Source organism: Salmo trutta, chromosome 12 (genome assembly GCF_901001165.1).
Source record: "Salmo trutta chromosome 12, fSalTru1.1, whole genome shotgun sequence".
NCBI classification, from domain to species: Eukaryota; Metazoa; Chordata; class Actinopteri; order Salmoniformes; family Salmonidae; genus Salmo; species Salmo trutta.
This window is the reverse complement of record NC_042968.1, coordinates 54,561,972-54,583,903: the sequence shown is the minus strand read 5'-3', so window position 1 is coordinate 54,583,903 and position 21,932 is coordinate 54,561,972. Positions and strand designations below refer to the sequence as shown.

At 41.4% G+C, this 21,932-nt stretch overlaps 1 protein-coding gene across 5 annotated transcripts; it reads right to left on the bottom strand.

Moving 5' to 3' along the window:
- Positions 1–626: 626 nt before the first annotated feature.
- Positions 627–21,596, bottom strand: LOC115203807 (alpha-2,8-sialyltransferase 8E). Of its 5 annotated transcripts, XM_029768817.1 has the most exons (10): positions 20,810–21,596; positions 15,443–15,553; positions 14,500–14,607; positions 14,060–14,155; positions 6,241–6,333; positions 4,865–4,951; positions 4,171–4,315; positions 3,887–3,999; positions 3,621–3,713; positions 627–3,270 (listed from the first exon to the last, which is right to left on the bottom strand). In XM_029768817.1, the coding sequence occupies exons 1-10, from the start codon at positions 20,953–20,955 to the stop codon at positions 2,808–2,810; spliced, it is 1,455 nt and encodes a 484-aa protein (XP_029624677.1). In that variant the 5' UTR covers positions 20,956–21,596; the 3' UTR covers positions 627–2,807. The 5 variants fall into 5 exon arrangements, with proteins under 5 accessions (XP_029624677.1, XP_029624678.1, XP_029624679.1 ...); XM_029768818.1 differs by lacking the exon at positions 14,060–14,155 and having other exon boundaries at positions 20,810–21,595; XM_029768819.1 differs by lacking the exon at positions 15,443–15,553 and having other exon boundaries at positions 20,810–21,595.
- Positions 21,597–21,932: the final 336 nt, after the last annotated feature.

Here is a 21,932-nt window from a genome sequence, read left to right as displayed (position 1 = left end):
GCAGTAGCAGCCTTGCTTAAGTGATTCAGTGAGCGGATAGGACACTGACACTGCCGTCTGTTTAATTATTGAGGCGCTGACAGTAGCTTTGCTTAGGAGCTAATTGGAGCAGACAAACCAGAGGCCAGCTGACCTGAAACGAGACAGTAAATTGGTCATGTGGTTGTGGTCCATCCATCAGGAGCACATATGTTGTGGTCATTAGTCACCAAACGGAAGAAGACTGACTGTCATTTTCCGTTTCTGTTGCAAAACATTTGAAACGCTTTCCGTTGCGTCCCCTAATGAACATGGCCCCCGATTTACTCATTAACTGCAGACAAAATACTTGACTTCAGATGACAAGATTGAATTCGCTGTCATTCATTGGGAAATGTTGCATTTTCCTGTCATGTTCAATTCCACACACTTGAAAAAGTATCCAAATACTGTAATGTATTCAATTCCATGCGGTGCTATTCTGAGTTTCTCACTTGCAGTGTTAGTACAGTGGGTTTGTTGGGTTGTATGGTGATTGGTGGGTATAGTTTGGACTAAAATGATTGGTTGTTGTATGCCTGACCCAATTCCACATTTCTTCGTAGATCAGACATCTAAATATAGAAAGTAAATGATCAGGACAAGCAGAAAATCCAAACATGTTTATTTACAAACACAATATAAAGAATGACCCAGAATGTAGGTTTCATATCACTGTTCAAACTGTAATAATTCCATCCAAGCTCTAATAATTCCATCCTTTCATTTTCGGACTGATTCTTCTACCGAGTTATTTTTTACTCTATAAAATTATGATATTTTGTGATTCTGAGACTCAAACTTGAAATTATTTAATGTGCTCATACGGATAACTTATTTTGTGCATTGTGTCTTTTACACACAATCTGTGTGACTGTGAATTACAAGTCAAAGAAACAATCTTCCAAAGACTTTAGGAGTGATCATAGAAGATCATGGGAATTTGGGACGTTACAAAAATCAAAAAGCCTTGCACAGCATGTACAGAAGAATGGTCCTACGTTTCCAGTTCAGTAATGTTCCTCCACTCTGTCACAGTTAAACACAACAAATACTAATAGAAACAAACATACAGCATTCCAAGGCTGAGATCCATGATGCTTTCAAGGTTACAACTTTGTCACATTGCAAAAAGGGAAATTACACGATGCAGTGATAATAATGATAACAAAAAATCATATCATTTCAAAGGGGGCGATATTAGTAATTCCTTTCCATCATCTGTAAAAAAAAAGTGCCTTTGTCGATCAGTTCTCTTTTAAAATCCATTCAAGGTTGATATAAGGTTTCAGGTAGCCTAGCGGTAAGAGAATTTGGCCAGTAACCGAAAGGTAGTTCTGCCCTTGAGCAAGGCAGTTAACCTCCCACAACAACAGCTCCCTGGGTGCCCAATGTGGCCGCCCCCTGCACCTCTCCGATTCAGAAGGGTTGGGTTAAAAGCGAAAGTCAAGTTTCGGTTGGGCCTTGTGTGCAATTGATGATAAATGTAATATCATTTGAATTAAAACTAATCTCTCCCAATGATCTGTGAGCTTTAGCAGAAGCTGGTCGTTGTAAACATGTGTTGGTTGCAGGCACACACAAAACAGAGAATATAGTAGAATCATGCACAGCATCACATGAGTATGCAAATAGCATTATATCTTACAGGAATTATATTATATTTAGTCATTTCAACAGCAGAAGTGAACCTCTTCTCGTCATGGTTATTAAGGTGAGTCTGCAGACAGTAGGAACAAGAGTTTGTTTGATACAAACGTCCATTAGATAAGCAATTCAGGGGTGAATTGCATATCTGAGAGAGGATTTGTACATTTATATCATAAGGCAGCATGGTTTTAAGACATGGATGACAGAGAGAAATCAGATTGGTCAATAGTGTCCAATAACTAGGGCCAGGGTGTGTTTTTCTAACTATGTGGCCTACTATGGTGGTGGTGATTATAAAATATGAATCATCTCACCTTTGTCCAAAAACAGCAAGCAAATAAAACACAACCATTTCACATCAGAAATATCCAAGGGTATCTTCCAGTGTTTGGCTAGTCAGTTGTACAGAAGAAAGTGGACCTATGAAAAAGGTCCTCTCATGTCAGGAGTGTTAACAGTGTTTTATAATAAATATTTACCCATATAAAACAGTTGAATGTAGCTGGACAACTGAAAGTTGAACATTTGGATCTTTGAACATATATTTTGGATTCGCTCCACGTCAATAGTGTTCAGGAATTTTACACAGACATAAATAAAAGCTGCCACACCTACAGAGTGTCTGAGAAAGAGAGCACAAGGGGGGATCATAACACAGGAAGCGGCAAAGAGAAAGTACAGGAGGAGGTGATGGACACACAGAGTGGCCTTATTTCAGTGTAAATAGTTGTGCAACACGTTAAGTTCAAACCTCTGTACAGCAGTACCACCGAGCCACTAAGATTTCACAGAAACGACACCACTAGGAAAGATCACTTCACATTAGAACAAGCAACTTACAGAATCAGAGATACCAGCGGCCATTGGAGTTGCTTATTCAGCAAGAGAGTATGAAACACATCAAGAGAAATGATCGTGTTGGCATAAAAGCAAGCAACCTTCAACACATGGAGCTAGTGTAAAAAGCACAAATATACGGTGTGAGCTCAAAAGGCCATCTCTCGTCAACTGTAAGAAAACACCAGTGTATCGAAATTAAGATATGCAAAATGATGGTAAATTAAGAACCGAGACAACAACAGGAATAAATGATGACTTCCCACGATGCATTACAGTGGGGGCGTGGCTCTGGTGCACGATCATGTGCAAGGTCCTGAGTGTACATTGAGGATACCTCGCGTGTGCATGTGCATGAAGTTAAAGATCTCATGGGGCATGGCGTGGAACCCGGGGCGGGGCTTGACGTTGTCATAGTAATGGTGCGTGATGAAAATGCCCGAGGGGTTCATGGGAAACGCCCAGAAGCCGTAGAGGTGGACCTCCTCGCACAGTTCCATGGCGGCAGTGACTAGCATCAGGCCGCTGCTGAGGCGTTTGGCGCGGACACCCTGGACAGTCCAGAAGCGCTGGACATTGAGCAGGTACTGGGGGTGGAAGAAGAACACACCCCTCTGGGAGTCAAAGTCGTCCAGCATGTACTTGACCCGGAAGGAGACGTCAGTGTTACGCGTGTTGTAGAAGGCGGGTAGGACCACTGACGAGTTCTCGTAGTTCTGAAGAACCTCGTAAAATGGTCGCCGCCACTTCTCTAGCTTCTGGAATCTGGTGGTGGAGGAGAGATAAGGGATTAGAGTGTGTATAAAGAGGGAGGAGGTGTATGTGTGTTTCGTGTGTGTGTTGGTGTGTGTGTGTGTGTTTGCAAGGACGTGCTGCAGCTCTGTGCCAGAACATTACATTTTACTAAGTGCAGTGCACACCCATTGTAACTGCTGCCGTTAATGCATTTCAGGTCTAGAGGGTGTGTGTGTGCATGCCTGGGCACAGATGTCAATTCAACGTCTATTCCACATTGGTTCAACGTAATTTCATTGAAATGATGTGAAAACAAAGTTGACTCAACCAGTGTGTGCCCAGTGGGAATACAGTTTTTTGTTGACATAGCCTTACAGTACCTCTCCGTTATAATACTTGGATTAATCGTCACCAGATCCGTTTTGGCGCCTACATCAGCTGAATACTTGTCGTTGATAGGTGGTATGTTGCATCTTTGAAGGAAGGATAATTATTTACATTATTCAATGCAGATTCTGAGGTCTGAGCAGAGTGAAAGTAATTAAACAGTGTATCTTGCCATTTGATATCTGCAGTCAAAAATAAATCAACCCAAGCGTGATGCTTGGAAATATTTGTAGCACTACAGAATAAAGATGACGTGTACCTAAACACGAAATCTGCGGAGTCAATATCCTTCCCACATTTGCTGTTCTTGATGATTCCTCCGTTTCCAACAACGGCACATTTCTTAAACTGAGACTTGGAGTATGGCATGTCCTTTCAATGAAACAGAACCAGAGTCAAACAGCAATATGGGCTACAGTTTTATAACCAGAGAAAGTGGAGTTCCATCACCTTAGGGTACGAGGTAGGGTACATAGCATAGGTAGTCGTACAGGACGTCATACAGGATGATGTACTGTATATTGTTAGAATTGGAACACTCACGTCAGGAAACATCTTGAAGACCTCAGTACTGATGGGCAGGATGCCACTGGTGTCCACCTCATACCTCAGCTTGGTGCCTGCTGGAGTGTTCCTCTTGGTTGTGAACAGGAAGGAGGGTGCATTACAACACCGCGACAGAGAAGTCCTATTGGAGAGAACAATAGAAGGGAAGAGTTACTGTCAGACCCAAAAAACTGTAGTAGAACAAGGGTGTTGCAAAAAAACTAGCAACACTGGTCCCTGAGGACTAGAACGGTGCAACCCTGCAGTAGAAAGTTTCTCTATGAGTCTGGTTAGTCACACAATAAAGATGCCTTGATATACAGAGAGACATCTAAGCAATGTGATTGGTACTATAGGGGCAGAGTCACACTAAATAGAGATGGCCGATACTGAGTGGGAGTGCCACAGAAAAGAGAGGGAGGCTAATGTGTGTGATGTACGGTAGGAGAGCACTAATAGCTCCTCTGAACAGGCTGATGCTAATAGACTGGTGGCATTCCAAGTCTTCTGTTCCGCATTCCCGCTCCGCAGATGATCAGATATCACAATGCCTAAACAAGTGTTTAAGGTCTCGTGAACCACGATAATATGATAGAGCAATCTTTTGAGATGTACAGCGTGACTGCAAGAACGGTGACCTGAAACGCCATCTCTGTGATGCGTTAAAGTTAAAGGTCAATTCGAAGCTCACTTGAAGTTGTTGGTCTCCACCATGTTTTGCTGCCACTTGCACACCTGCAGGTTCCTCCATCTCTCAAACAGCTCCGACGTCTTCACCCTGGCAGATGGGCAAGGGAAACCCCACATAAAACCGAGACAAACAAGAGAAGAGTCAAGTGATCCATGTATGTTTAAGAATAAGCCCTATACCCTATGGCCCTACACTGCATATACTGCAGATCAGAGGGGTACATTTTATTTGGGTGAGGGCCACAAAAAAATCCCTGCTGTAGATGGTCTCACAATGAGGGGGTTGAAAACTGCACAGGTAGATACAATATTTTAATATTTAAAAACGGGGTGAGGGGGCTGCATGGAGCTACAAAAACCACAGAGATGACACTGCAGCACTCTGCTCTGTAATATGAATATTAAACACGCGCTGAGGTGTAACATGAGAATGGCACTGGAAGCTGTGGCACTGGATTTAGCATTGCGCCCAGGCACTCCCTCTGACTGACGCCTTGCGTCTGCCGTCTTGAGGAGAAGATGGGATGGCCAGAAATAGAAGGTCTCTAAATAGCTCCCCTTGAACTGACATTCCCCCTCAATGATTGGAAAATGTGATTTGCTCGGGGAGGGAAAGCACTACCAGGGCTGGCAGTAGTGTAATGAGAGTCAGTCACTGCACTGTAACTGCTGGCAGAGCCAAGGAGTTGTTGTCTGTCTGTTGCGCTGTCTGCTGCCTGGCCTGGCACACCGTCCCTCAGCAAGCACCTCTTACAGGTGTGATAAATAGCTCAAACATCCTCAAGAACATGTAAGCCTGTGCCAGAGTCTGTTCTAGTGGTAGCACTGTACATCCCCCTGGCAAAAGAGGTTCAAGGCCTGTCTCGCCTACTTTCTCATCTATCTTTGCCCTTGTCTGTTTTTCCCACCATAGCTTCCTACTGCTGTATTATAAAATCATTATTTAAATGTTTGTTGATAGGACAAGGGATGGGCCTGCATGTTGGAACTGAGTGCACAGACTTTGCTTCCTCCAATATCTAATATCAACATTTCAAAGAGAGAACACAAACCAGCAAGGCACATAGGCCCTTGAGGATCATAGTTGCCCATCACTGCATTTGTACACTCTTTGAAAAAAAGGGTTTCAAAAGGGTTCTTCGGCTGTTCCCAAAGGAGAACCCTTTGAAGAACCCTTTTTTTGTTTCCAGGTAGAACCCTTTTGGGTTCCATGTAGAATCCTCAGTGGAAAAGGTTTTACATGGAACCCAAAAGGGTTCTACATGGAGCCAAACATATTTCTTCAAAGGGTTCTCCTGTGGGGACAGCCAAAGAACCCTTTTAGGTTCTAGATAGAACCTTTTTCTCTAAGAGTGTAACACAGGCGATTACACTCACATGGTCAGGACTTTGACATCCATAATCTCCTGCCTGAGCTCTTTGCATGCAGTGGAGTTGTAGTCATAGGATCCATCGTATGAGTCCAGATACCTGGAGGGATAGTCACAGTCAGCGTCACGCTGCACTGATCTGATCTACACAATAATCAACAATAAAAAAGGAAGAGGCTGGGACACAAAACACATAGCACAGTGGGGTTGGGGAAAGATGTTATACATTGTGGGACACTTTTAACTTTATTCCAATACAATTGTGGCTTTACTTTAAAATACATTATGAATATTAATCTTTAAAGTGAAGACATTGTTATGGAATGAGTGGCAGGTGTGATATCATTCCTATGGATACGGGATCCACAATATGTATCCTGGACACTTTTAAGTCACCAGCTACCATAATTTCTCTGTTTTGTTTTCAGATTTTCTTGTTGCTGATAACATTCATTATGTATTTTGACTTGACATGGGAACTTTGACTTCACATGGGGAACAACAATTAACATGGACATTCTTCTTAACAAAAAATTGTGTTTGCAAACAACAAAAATAGCATGAAATACATAGTGAGAAAGGGGAAGGGGGAGGTAGAAATCTTGTGGTAAGTTGTGAGAAAACATGACTAAATCCTGATGGCAGGGGCACCTAGACTGCATAACCTTTATCATGGATAGGGTTTGTCTCTGTTGTATGGCATGTACAGTATGCTGGATAGAGTGAACCGCACAGCTGCACATTATGATGCCAATGGAGAACATGGGGAGTAACTGCAGCTGTCTCACTGCATAAGGCAGACTCAGCATACTTACGCAGGGGGAAAAACTGGTATTTTATGTGATTATAGTCCGGTTGGGTAACACTTTAATGTAGGTGTCCTCATGTATGCATTCATAAGCAGTCATAAGTAGTTTTCAATAGTTATGAGTCACAGCATAAAACCGGTTATACAGTAATGAGTGTTTTACATGAATGTTCATCCTGTTGTCCTATGCTCGAATGTCAAATCAAATCAAATTGTATTAGTCACATGCGACCTTACAGTGAAATGCTTACTTACTACGAGCCCCTAACCAACAATACAGTTTAAAAACATTATATATATTTTTAAATACGAATAAGAATAAGAAATAAAAGTAACAAGTAATTAAAGAGCATGTCAACTGTTAATAACAACTGCTATTATACAGTCTGGGTGACAACTTATGTCATATGCCTGCTACATTAGAGTCTACATACCAGATGTTATAAAAGGGTGTGATGTAATTTACCAACCTCTGTGTCACATTATTACATTGAATGGAATGATGGGCGCCATAGCCATGTCATATGTGCACACTCTTATAAGAGTGTGCACAGACACCTTAAGTAAAGTTCCATTCATTTAATTAATTTAAAACAGTTATGAATGTGCTTATACCACAGGATGAGTTGAGATTATCATAAAACTTTACAATTTAAAGGATCTCCAAGAAACATGGGCAAATGAGAGCACAGATGTACTAAAAAATTACGTATTATAATAGCAAAAATGTAGAAACGAAATGGAAGCAAATATAATTTTACAATAAAATCAATGTTGCTGTGGAAAAATAGGACAGATGGGAAAAAAGTAAGATGTGCAGGCTACAGCAATAATGGCAGCAGCTATATTACAAAAACAATGGGTAGCTAGCTAGCTAGTTAGTCAGTCAGGTAACTAGTAACAGGGTTGGAGAGCCCTGCTCTACACAGTCCAAACAATGTGTATTCATACCCTTAGTGGCACGACATGAGCAAAGAGGCCTCACTGTGCTGCCTGTCCCCACCGATGCATAGCTAGCTAGAGCTAGAGGTACTAAACGTAGCTAGCTAGTTGGGGAATTCTGAAATATAACGCTTATTTTGGAGCACATCACACAATACATTCTCTTTCACATATACTTTAGTTTAGAGGCAATTACTTTTTAATCTTAAAGAGATTCTCCTGTACTTTTGTATACTTTTTAGCCAGTAGTTCTGAAAGTAGTGCTCATGAGCCAAAAATTGTCCCCGAAAATTGCGTACTTCGTCACATATGTGCAGATATGTGCACCACGTCATTTCTCTCTCTCTCTCGCAATGCTGTGTACAAATCTTGCTAGTTGTCACTCAAATGGTGAGGGGCTGAAGCTCATTGGCTAGAACTTGAATTGCTATGGGGCTGGCCCATGTGGAGGAAAATGTAGGGAAAACGGCGCAGCACAGCTTCCAGAAAAACAGTTGCTTTCAAACTAGGGATTTTGTGGCTAATTGAGGGAAGACAAAAATTATTCTCATAGATTATGGATGTATGAACTACACATTCACACATCTAGCCCGCTATTGGTTTGTGAGGTGATCTTCTCGCTTCTGTGTTGTTATGTTGGTAAGTCCCACCCTTCTTCTTCTTACGATTTCAGCTACATGATTCACTGACACAAGAGACCGCTATAACTTTTCATTGGATCCGGAAACTTGTGTCAGCGAATCATATCGCTGAAATCAGAAGAAGGGTGGGGATTAACATAACCTAACGTAGCAGGCGTAAAAGAAACATAAGATGGGAGAAGAGATCTTGGCTCATCATGTGGAAAACTTAGCTAACTAGCTAGCTACAGCTAATAACATAGATAAAAACAACATTAAATAACATGTATTAAGATGAAAAGTTAATTGCATTTAAAGTGTACAGCGCCTTCAGAAAGTATTCAAACCCCTTGACTTATTCCACATTTTGTTGTTACAGCCTGAATCCAAAATGGATCTCACCCATCTACACACAATACCACATAATGACAAAGCAAAACTTTTTAGAAATGTTTGCAAATGTATTCAAAATAATATACAGAAATATGTAATTTATAACTATTTAAATCCCTGAGTCAATTCTTTGTAGAAGCACCTTTGACAGCGATTACAGCTGTGTGTCTTTCTGGGTAAGTCTCTAAGAGATTTCCACAGCTGAATTCTGCAACATTTGCCTATTATTATTTTCAAAATTCTTCTAGCTCTGTCAAATTGGTTGTTGATCATTGCTTGACAACCATTTTCAGGTCTTGCCATAGATTTTCAAATGGATTTAAGTCAAAACTGTAACTCATCCATTCACGAACATTCACTGTCTTCTTGGTAAGCAACTCCAGTGTAGATTTGGCCTTGTGTTTTAGGTTATCATTGTCCTGCTGAAAGATGAATTAATCTCCCAGTGTCTTTTGGAAAGCAGACTAGACCAGGTTTTTCTCTAGGATGTTGCCTGTGCTTAGCTCCATTCTGTTTCTTTTTTTCCTGAAAAACTCCCCAGTCCTTAACAATTACAAACATACTCATAACATGATGCAGCCACCATTACGCTTGAAAATATGGAGAGTGGTACTCAGTAATGTGTTGTATTGGATTTGCCCCAAACATAACACTTTGTATTCAGCACAAAAAAAAAATTGCCACATTTCTTTGCAATATTGTAGGCTTGGCCCTAATTTTTGAGCTCTCTGAAACCTGGAGTTGCATGGCAACTGGTACAAGATCCAAAGGACAAAGCCCAAGGACTAGTCGACCCTTCCCCTTCTGGGGGGCCAAATGTACATCTCTCTGTTATAGTATTCAGAGCACTGTATATTGGATGTGATAGAATAATACTATAGTATCCATGTTTGGTATCTATCAGAAACTTGTTCACTGAGAATAACTGATGCTATCTATATGTACAGTACCATTCAAATGTTTGGACACACCTACTCATTCCAGGGTTTTTCTTTATTTTTAATATTTTCTACATTGTAGAATAATAGTGAAGACATCAAAACTATGAAATAACACATATGGAATCATGTAGTAACCCAAAAAGTGTTAAACAAATAAAACATTTTGGGGGGGGGGATTCTTCAAAGTAGCCACCCTTTGCCTTGATGACAGCTTTGCATTAATGTCGTTTTGTTCCCCTTGTCCAGACACTGTCCTTGTTTTGTTTCATGTCTGTTTATCCATTACATCTTCTCTCCCTGTACTTGCTTCTCATCTCCCAGCATCTGTCCTCACAAAATACAGACACCAATATTGTTTTTTTTGTTTTTTGTTGGGGTTGGTGACATCGGGTCCGGGTGCCGCTGCCGAAGGAACAGAGGGTGCCTCAGCTGGCTCGTCAGGCTTCCATGCCTTAGCTGGCTCGAGAGGTTTTCTTGCCTCGGTTGGCTCGGCAGGCTCCCATTCCACATCGTGCCTCAGCCGGCTCAACGGTCTTCCACACCTCAGCTGGCTCATCAGGCCTCCATCCCACGCCTCAGCCAGCTCGCCAGGCTCCCATGCCTCAGCTGGCTCATCAGGCTCCCACACCTCAGCCGGCTCGTCAGGCTTCCACTCCGCAGCCGGCTCGTCAGGCTTCCACGCCTCAGTCGGCTCGTCAGGCTCCCACGCCTCAGCCGGATCGTCGGGCTTCCACGCTTCAGCCGGCTCGTCGGGCTTCCACGCCTCAGCCGGCTCGTCGGGCTCCCACGCCTCCCTGTACTTGCTTCTCGTCTCCCAGAGTCTGTCCTCACACTGTCATTGTTACTGTAGCCTGCACATCTTACTTTTTTCACAGCTGTCACAAATCCTGTTGTGCCGCAGCAACGTTGATTTTGTTGGAAAACTATATTTGCTTCCATTTCGTTTCAATATTTAAGTTTTTTTGGCAAGTTGTTGGCATTATAATGTGTGCTTTTTTAAAATAAAGAAACACATCTGTGCTCCCATTTGCTCATGTTTCTTGGAGATCCTTTGAATGGTAATGCTTAATGATACTCTCAACTCATCGTGTGGTATAAGCACATTCATAACTGTTGTATAACACCTCAAATTAATGTCACTTTACTTAAGGTGTCTGTGCACACTCTATAAGGGCATAGTTATGACATGGTTATGACGCCCATCATTTCATTCAATGTAATAATGTGACACAGAGGTTGGTAAATTACATAGCATCCTGTTATAACATCTGGTATGTAGACTCTAATGTAGCATGTAACAACATATGACATAAGTTGTCTTGCAGACTGCGTAATATCAGTTGCTATTAACAGTTGACATTACCGCATATGACAACAGGACAAAAAGTCATTTTTAACACACATTATAACTGGTTTTATAACGTCTCATGCCTTGACTCATAAATATTTAAACCTACTTATGACAGCTTATGACAAATTGTATAATGTGTTATATATCTGTTATAAAGGCTTTATGAATGCATGCATAAGGACACCTACAGTAAAGTGTTACCTCATGTTGTATACTGGTTGTATAAAGAAGCTTTTTTCCATGTCTTTTTAGAAACCAAGTAAGCCTCTTTATCTGGATATAATTATAAAATCTGATTATCTGACATCTTTCCCATGACGTATTGGTCTTGTCACGGGAAAATATGTCTTTACCTAGTTGTAATATAGACCAGTTGGTTGTAATCCTGTTATAAGACGTATTCTCAACCAGTTTACAACCAGAATATAACTTCATTTAGACTTCATGTGCCACATTTTGCTTGCTAGTTAGCCTGAGTTCATCAGTCCCTGTCTGGAATAACCATAAATGTCTCCCTTATCTGCAGATCTTTTTGCATGTCGAAATTTAACTAAGGAAGATCACATGAAAATTTGTTGGTCCTACATTTGTATTTATTACCTTATCTGGTATGACATGCACACACATACATACCCACATACATGCACAATCATACACATAATCATAATGTACATACTGTACACAGTCATCATTCTCACTCAGATTCAAACTATTCGATAAGATTTTTACAGCTCATTGAATGATTCAGATGTAATTTGATAAAATCCTGATTGGACAAATACAACCTTTACATGCTTGCGAGGATAGGAGATTCTTCTTAACAAGAGGTTTCAGACAAGGAAATAAATAAATAAACCAATAAAGAAACATTATACAGGAAAATGGTGACATAAAACAAAAACAAAAAATCAACAACAGCATTAGATTGATATGGTGGTAGTGATTGTGTAAAATTTGAGACAAACACAATGACATCTGAAGGGAAGGAAACTTAAGGAAAGTGAGAACATGGTGAACATTTTAGCATGACAGAAAATATTTTTGACTAACATTTTGCATCTTCTCCTCCCTTTTGAGACCATCATCAGCACCAGAATCTAACCCAAATCTTTTCCTCCCTCTCAGACCAGGCAGAGAGCCACACAGAGGAGTCAAATCTCCCACTAGGTGTATTTAAATAGGCTTGTAATGGATAATGCTATTGATCCACGTACCAGCTTTGGAAAAGGCTGCCCTGTCTGGCGCCTGAGCAGGAGGATTCTTGCCTGAGGACCACAGCCAACTGCATAGCCTCAGAGGCACCAGGAAAGGAGGAGAGCTAAAAGCTCCCAATACCTGATACCTATTGAGAAGGTGCTTTCTATTTGGAAAATATTTAAAAGTAGATACTAAATAGGTGAACTTGAGTCCTACTTTCTACTTGATGGACACAGAGTGGCTGCCCAGCTGGCAAAACTGGTTCCATTGGCTAAACATCTTTTTAGGAACCATAAAATATGTCTTAATCTGATTGTAATCTGGCTATACGACAAGATAACAACCCTAAAATGTATTTCCAATCACGTGTTGATGTCGTCTTTATCTGGGTGTAATCTGGTTATATGAAGTCCCCTCTACTATACCAGAAAGCCAGTTTACAACCAAAAAATTAAGTTATTATGACGTCAGGTGTCAAATTTTGTCTGCTGGGTGAGGTGTTGCTCAGTTGAATCCAAGATGACGGCCTTCACAATGTGACACGCCAGTGAGTGAATTTGTAGAATAAATGCTATCTCGGTGAGATAGGATGAGGTGGAGAATGTTGGTGAAAAGGGGGATTAATGTTGTAAGCATGATTGATGTGGCTGTTAAAGTAAAATGAGGTGAGATAAAACACAAAAAGACAACATGGACGACATGACAGAAAAATGCATTTGAACGAGATGGTGGGATAAAAATCAAAATTAGTAAGGAACAATGAAACTGGTTGTCTACATCCCCCTGATGATGCGGTGTATTTTGGATTGGCTTGTTATCAAGTAAATACTTAAAAGGTCTAGAGCAGCATGTCTCTTATCCTTTATCATTGAAAAATTTGCTTCTTCGCTTCTTTTGGTTTACCTCTAATGATGAACCCCTAATGAGCACTGTAGCCTAGATAGAGAAGAAAGAGGATGACTCTGAATGTCGTCTTAGATCACCCATGCCACACTGGCTTTCTGCTATCCATGAGGGATGGCCTGATGGAAGAGTGCCTATTAATAACCAGTGGGTTATCACACCTACTGACTTTAGGTCCTCATCCCACTGAAGCCAGAGACCTACTGGGAAATGTTTCATATTTTTGTCTTCTCTTGAGAGGAAAACAAAAGGAAAGGTAATCCAGGTAGGTCGCAGAGAGATACAATGCAGATGTGAGAAGAGGCGATAGGGGAGCAGAGAGATGTGTCCACTATGTATATGACATACACACAGAGCTGTGCAGAATGCATGAACACACAGGTTGAGGGTGAAAGGCGTTTGAGAAATGGGTGCTGGATGAGACACAGCGGTACAAGGAGAAGCCAGTACATCAACAGGAGAACCGTGGTCCAACCAACTTCTCGGGGGGGGGGATTCGAGGGTTACGGGGTGGCAGGGGGTGGAAGGGATGAGACAACATGCAAGAGCAAATCTGCAGTGCAACCACCACTGAAAATATATGAGAGTTTGATCCTTTCAGACCAATGAAAAAGAAAGAGGCATTCTTGGGTTTCTGTAAAAGTACTTAAAATGCCTTCAGACCGGCCTACCTTTGAGAGCGTTTTTTTTTCTTCTTAATATCGGCTAGGCAGGGTGTGACTATTACGGAGATCTGTGAATCTGGCTGAAAATTCTGACGGAAACATCTGTCAACATGCAGACAGGTAAGTTAGAGTTAAACGTCAGTGTGAGTGAGTCCTGTGTCATCATCACCCCTGCAAACATCTCAACTTGGATTCCTCAGAAATGCAAAACAAGCAGAAGCAAAATATTGATGTGTGTGTTGCTGACTTCGTCTCTTTACTAGTTAGTTAGTACAGCAGTTTGTTGGTTATACTGGTTATGCATTGCGAGTGGAGGCTTCTAAGGCCCAGGCCACACATGCAGGGGGCTGGGTAATCAGCAGGAAATCTCAAGTTCTCTCTCTCGCTATCTCTCTTTCTTTCTCACAGGGGTGTTGTACAGTCAGTCAATCACATTGGAAATGTACCTTTTCTTCCCATTCCTGGCAGGCTTCAGAGATCCATCATCCAAGAAATTTACAGGACCGGTCCAATTTCCTGTCTCGTCTCCTTTGAGTCGGCTAAACTGTTGCGCACTAGTAAGAAAATGAGGCAGTTTATTTGGGATTTATTGTGCTTTAATTACCTGAGAACTAACAGTCAGTCAGTCAAACACACACACACACACACACACACACACACACACTCTTATACACAATGCACAAACACACACAGACACACCACACCATACAGAGGGATCAGCATTTGGCTTTAGTAAACCTAATGAAACCAAGCCAAACATGGTTAGAATGAACCTAGATAATGACACCATGGTTGATAACAGATCTAGAAACTCAGTAATACATTTGTCATAAATAAAACACCCATAAAAAAAATCTAAATTGAGAGAGAAAAAAATATACAAGCAAAAACAGTAGGTAAAAATCTGAAGGGGACAAATAAGTCCAAGCTCAGACACAGCTGAATGACGAAGTGTATATGGGTCTGGCCATCTGGTGTGGTTGGCAAGGATACCTCAAATCTGAGAATGGCATGCAAAGCAGACACACACTTCTATCTCTGCTGCAGAGCACTGGGACAGAAAACACACTTGGTTTTAAAACAGTGTGTAAATATGCTACGTCTGTTTATGACATGAAATAAAGATGCTTCACTTAATCCATTCATTGTGGTCAAAAAGGCCAAATCTCAGTTGTTGTCTCACTAAAACCCCTAATCATTCACCATTTTAGGGGGTTTTGCCCAATATGCAGCACATCTTAGTTCGGTAGATTAGCCTGTAGGGTATTATTGCACATTACGCTCATGCACAATCTAAAAAAAAACACACAACACATTCTATAAATCAGAACCAAATGATTATGGTTAACAGGTTACACAGAGAACAGACAAACTGAGAGGATACTTAACGGTTTACAGACAACAGCGGCATATAGGCCACCGTTGAGAGGTGCATAGCACCTGTAGCCTCCCAGGCCACGACGCTGACCCCTACTGGATGGGACAGATTCCATCTCCTCCCTGAGTAACAGGAGTGAATTGAACAGATTTTTGTCAAAATTGCACGAGGCAAATCCAAATATCCCAACCAAATATCCAAACCTGTAACAAATTAAAATGATTTAATTCAAAGATGGATTTTGTATAAAAGGGACATGTTTGATTTCAATCATCATATTTGAAGCCTAAACATATGAATCGAAATAAACCTATTTGAGCGTTCATGCCATTGTGCAAATAATCCTGTGACTTTGTTCCATTAAATCATTGTGGACAGCAAAGCGTATCACTACAGTGTACTGGACAATAATCTTGCACATAAATCCTCTCCATAAGCACATTATGTGATGAAACAAACACTACTTTGGGCCTCATGTCAATACTGCGCGCCCATTTGGTTCTCAGAGAACCACTTAAAAATCTCAATGACACTCTGCCCCTGGCTGTTGCAGTCAGGATGGAGTGTGCTAAAACAGGACATGGATTTAGGCTTCTGGATCTGCTACATGATGCTCCTAAAGAAACCAGTGGGTGCAGCCACCGCACAACTGCACACCATCCAACTAGAAGGATGCCCTCTCTCAAAAAAGGTGACACTTTCTTTTCCCAACAAAGAAACTGCTGATGTGGTCTCTAAAAATACTGAACCTGACCTATCTGATCCACCATATTATCCAAATTAATATTACGGATGTCACATGGCACAGTGTTGATATGGCTGATGTCACTCTGAAGACTATTTATAGGCATTAAAGAGCTACTGTTCTGCTACTGTTGAGTTGATCAATAAATCAATATTGCTTCCCGTCAATTTTGTTTAGCGTGTATTATCAGCCTGTCAATTTCAATACTATCATATTATGCGGAAACAAGTCTTTGACAATTCTACACCACAATCCCAAACAACATAAATCAGCTAATTAGAAAAGGACCCAAATAGATTGAGTTAGCAGCAGTCCATATTGCACTCTAAGGCCTATAGTCTGGAGTAGAAGACAACTTAGCTATTTCTGCAGGGGCAGAGTTATGGTTGTGAGAGTAGAATAGGAATAATAGCCTAATAGGATGTCCATTAATCACTCAGAATAATCGTTTCAACTGGTGAAGGTTTCTTAAGTGCTTACTCAACGGAGACTCAACTATCAATGTGCCCATGTCCATTATCTATGAAGACATTTGTCACAGTCCTACCGGTGTTTTCTCCTCTAAGGGAAGGTCGGCAGGCAATCAACATACTAATAGCTAAGCTTTGTTTTAGAATAATCTGCTACGGATGCTATGGTTCCAATTATATAATTGAATCAAGAATCGGAATGCTCAACTAAACAGTCTTTTTTAAAAGGTCTGGGTGAAGTTTTGGAGTTTTAGTTCAACTAAATAATAACCAAGAGTTTAATCCAAAAATGTAAAATTGTGCCCCCCCCCCCAAAAAAACATATCGATGGATCTAGTCAAGCTAGTTGTTATCTCTGAGTGGATTTCTAACATCATCTCCTAGACTGTTTGGTGCCACTTGTAGCCTACCCAGCCTGCTGCGGGTATTTTTAGGCATCGCCCTCTCCGAGTCAAGTGGAGATGAGAGAAGATCATGTGCACTGCTCCAAAGTGGGTCACTGTATTATTTAATAAGTTCTTCTTCCTCTTTACCCTGTGATTTCACAGCCTCGCGATCTCTACCCTGGCATAGAGCTTTAAGGCGTGTTTGTTAATGTCACTGCAGCCAGGCTGTGCTATATGATACACGCTGTGGAAATTCAAAATGAGAGATTTATTACTTGCCCGAATGCTAAAAGCACTACACCACTCCAAAGCACATGTGCCTTATGTCTTTTAACAGACATGTGCACTCTCTGAATAGTGACCCTGAATTATCTTGAAGGTCTAACATAATCTGGACCTTCTTTGGAAAATGGTGACATCATCAGACGACTGTGTACCCAAATCATTGAGGGTAAAACAAAGTCTGCAAAACGAAAAAGATCAAAATGGCAGTCCATGACCCAATTCTGTCTACAGTTGCAAAAAAAAATCTAAAATAATCTTGGAGTAATGGAGGACTAAAGGACATGTATTTCATGCTGGTTATTCTCAGATGGTGCTCTCAACAACTGGCATTATTGCATTGTAGTTTAAGTGTCTTCTGTAGTACAGTCTCTTCCAGACCCACAGAATCTGGTCATTTGCAGAGATAGTTTACTGAGATCCTTTGGAGCATAAGAGAATCTCATGAGATTGAGACCCATGTCCTTAGGCAGCGTTTGACTGGGCTACGTTTTGGTAGCATAGGTCGGGAGGGGTTGGACCATTGGTCCCATTCACAACTTTAGCTTGTTGTCATGGTTTCAGCATGTGGGGGGGAAGAATATCTCACAGTGACATCCTTTTTAAGACACTCACTCTCTCCATCACGCTCACTCTCTCGTTCTCTCAAACACACTCTCATTCTCTCGCTCTCTTTCTCCTGAGGTGTGCAGATACTGTGTAGCAAAATGGCTGCCGTTGTTGCCCACTGGCTGGCTCAGTAGCTTCGTTGTGACTGTAGCCCGTTCCCATCTTTCCCAGTCAGAGTGCTAGGAGTGCGGGGCAGGATAGATAGATAGATAGATAGATAGATAGATAGATAGATAGATAGATAGATAGATAGATAGATAGATAGATAGATAGATGATAGATAGATAGATAGATAGATTGATTGATTGATTGATTGATTGCTGGGGCTGGATTCATGCCATCTCAGCCATAACATATTCGATAGTGGATGCCATGAATCCACAGGATTTCATCAGAGTAGCCCAAGCAGTGGGGGAGACACACATGTGAGGGGGCGTTGGGCGGGGGCGGGGGGGGGGGCAGTTAGAATACAGCACATGTATGTTTGCTGTAAGGCAAAGCTATAATGCACTATTTATTTTGGGGGGTGTTAAATAGGCCTATCTAAAGATGAAAACATATCAGGTTCTCAGTATCTGCTCGTCTCCCAATGAAAAACATCCCAGCAGATGATAATGCCGAAGTCAAAGCCTTCCTGTGATTAATAATAGCATGTATCACTATGGGTGCTATTAGCAACAACAGATTGCATGAGAAGAGGTAGAGTTCCTATTAATAGAGATATTACTGTTGCAGAGGTGTTACGAAACATCTTAGGAATGCATTATGCTGAAACAGCAGCATGACTGTGTGTGCATTGAAGCCCACAGTGTATAGTAGCTAAATGACTATCGAATCGGACAATAACCCCTTCGACATTAACATGCAGAATTATCAATATTAAGTGAAAAATACTGAACAATGAACTGCATCAATAGATTTGAGTTGTTTTTAAAACTGTGATATCAGCAGATAGGATATCAGTAGATATCCAAGCCTTATTTACGCAAGACTGAAACTGAAAATCGAATAAACACTTTAAAAAGGAGGTACACTACCATAATGAGCTGGGGCTCTGTGTGTAGCATGAACGTGATGCTTCACCTCATGAGAATAGTTTATATATGCCACTGGAAAAATGGAAGACTGATTTGCTATTTTTCAAGCTTAACCCCCACCCCTCCCCCTCCTCCCATGCAGCAATTACTACAACCACTACTCCCATATTCACACTGAATTACAATGACATTATTAATGCAGTTATAACAATAACAGAGCAATTTAATTCACAACATTTTAAAATGTCAGGCCGTCCCTTACATTTCAACATTATGCAATTGATAATAATTGAGTCTTCAGATGAATGGTTATTTATTTGATTTGAGCCTATAGGCTATTTGTGGAAGATATATACAGTGCCTTCAGAAAGTATTCAGACCCCTTGATTTTTTCAGCATTTTGTTACGTTACAGGCTTAATCTAAAATGTATTAAATACATTTTTTTCCTCAACAATCTGCACACAATACCCCATAATGACAAAGCGAAAATAGGTTAGAATGTTTTGTATTTATTTATATTTACAAGGGTATTCAGACCCTTTGCAATGAGAGTCAAAGTTGAGCTCAGGTACATCCTGTTTCCATTGTTCATCCTTGAGATGTTTCTACAACGTGATTGGAGTCCACCTGTGGTAAATTATTTTGATTGGACATGATTTGGAAAGGCACACCTGTCTATATAACGTCCGACAGTTGACAGTGCATGTCAGAGCAAAAACCAAGCCATGAGGTCAAAGGAATTGTCTGTAGAGCTCCGAGACAGGATTGTGTCGAGGCACAGATCTGGGTAAGGGTACCAACACATTTCTGCAGTATTGAAGGTCCCCAAGAACACAGTGGCCTCCATCATTTTTAAAATGGAAGTTTGGAACCACCAAGACTCTTCCTAGAGCTGGCCTCCCGGCTAAACTGAGCAGTTGGGGGAGAAGGGCCTTGGTCAGGGAGGTGACCAAGAACCCGATGGTCACTCTGACAGAGCTCTAGAGTTCCTCTGTGGAGATGGGAGAACCTTCCAGAGGGACAACCATCTCTGCAGCACTCCACCAATCAGGCCTTTATGGTGAAACCAAGATTGAACTCTTTGGCCTGAATGGCAAGCTACACATCTGGAGGAAACCTGGCACCATCCCTACGGTGAAGCATGGTGGTGGCAGCATCATGCTGTGGGGAAGTTTTTTAGCAGCAAGGACTGAGAGACTAGTCAGGATCGAGGGAAAGATTAATGGAGCAAAGTACAGAGAGATCCTTGATGAAAACCTGCTCCAAAGTGCTCAGGACCTCATACTGGGGCGAGGGTTTGCCTTCAAACAGGACAACGACTCAAAGCACACAGCCAAGACAAGGCAGGAGTGGCTTCGGGACAAGTCTCTGAATGTCCTTGAGTGGCCCAGCCAGAGCCCGGACTTGAACCAGATCGAACATCTTTGGAGAGACCTGAAAATAGCTGTGCAGCAATGCTCCACATGCAACCTGACAGAGCTTGAGAGGATCTGCAGAGAAGAATTGGAGAAACTCCCCAAATACAGGTGTGCCAAGCTTGTAGCATCATACCCAAGAAAGCTCAATGCTGTAATTGCTGCCAAAGGTGCTTCAACAAAGTACTGAGTAAAGGGTCTGAATACTTATGTAAACTGTGATATTTCAGTGTTTTTTTATTTATTTATAAATTAGTAAAACTGTCTAAAAACCTGTGTTTTGCGTTGTCATTACGGGGTATTGTGTGTGGATTTATGAAGGGAGAAAACACTATTTAATACATTTTAGAATAAGGCTGTAATGTAACAAAATATGGAAAAAGTCAAGGGGTCTGAATACTTTCCGAAGGCACTGTATTTCACATCGCTTACCTTTTAATGTAGTTTTTTCCATAGAGAATCTGTTGTAAAAGTGTAACCAGTCCAAATGCGCAAATGAATATAAAACAAAGCGACCTATTGCCGAGTAAATCTCTACCCGACGTAGGGTCGGCGTATCCCATTCTTCGGCGCAGCATCCGCTGGTGCCAAAAACCCCAGAATTAGCCTTCTCTCGCCGCACCATTCAGAATCAATCACACAGGTTTACCGTGAAAGCATTCGAGAAGACAATTGTCCAAATGTATTTACGGTATTTTTACAAATCTACTTCGCTGCGGCCACAGCACAAATCTCATTGGTCTTGGTCGAGAAGCATTGCCTCCTTATAAATAGAAAGCATGGAAATAGGCTACAACTCCGGACGGACCTTGATTTGATTATTATTTGTAGAATAAAAATCTTCTACCTTCTGGTATTTTGCGAGGCTGATGATGGTACAGAAAACATGAAATGTTTCTTCAAAAATGCCTGACATCTCTTTGTGATCGTGCGTTACTGTCTCGACTGGGTGGTGCGCTCGATCGTAGGGCTCCACAGACAGTGGCAGGCAATGCAGATATTCTAGTCTCATTTAACAGTGTTCCATAAGCGGTCTGGATATGCTAGCTCAGAAAAAGAACATGACTGTAATTCGTACATAGTCAAAAGAATGGTGTAGTCTACGAAATCGCTCTTTTCTCAGGATAAACATAATGGCGTTAATTGTGACGCACAGTTTGGTGATAATAACAGCTTCTTCTTTCTATTACAGCAGACTGGTCCATAGATGCTGATGCTCTCTCTCTCTCTCTCTCTCGCTCTCTCTCTCTCTCTCTCTGTGTCTCGCTCTTCTCTATCTCTCTCTATATACCGTATATCTTCTATAAATCTCTAGCTTCTCTATCACTCGTATCTTCTCTCTCCCTGTTGGGTTCATCTCTGGTCAGCCAATACCAAGGTCAACGTGCCTTCTTCTAAGGACAAGATAGACACCTCCAGACCGGTTTAATTGTCTGCCCACAGTGCCCCTTTGTTCACCCACAGGTCTAATAGGCCTATAGCAATCTCCCGTATAGTCCTACACATAGGCCTATTTACCTTACATGGGGAAAATCTGAATTTTGACAAATAATGA

Coding starts and splice junctions, on each gene's coding strand:
- LOC115203807 (XM_029768817.1), bottom strand. CDS start 20,955: ATGCTGCGCCGAAGAATGGGATACGCCGACCCTACGTCGGGTAGAGAT. Junction 4,316..4,864: donor GTGGAGACCAACAACTTCAA/GTGAGCTTCGAA, acceptor TCTCTCCAATAG/GACTTCTCTGTCGCGGTGTT. Junction 4,000..4,170: donor TCTTCAAGATGTTTCCTGAC/GTGAGTGTTCCA, acceptor TTTCATTGAAAG/GACATGCCATACTCCAAGTC.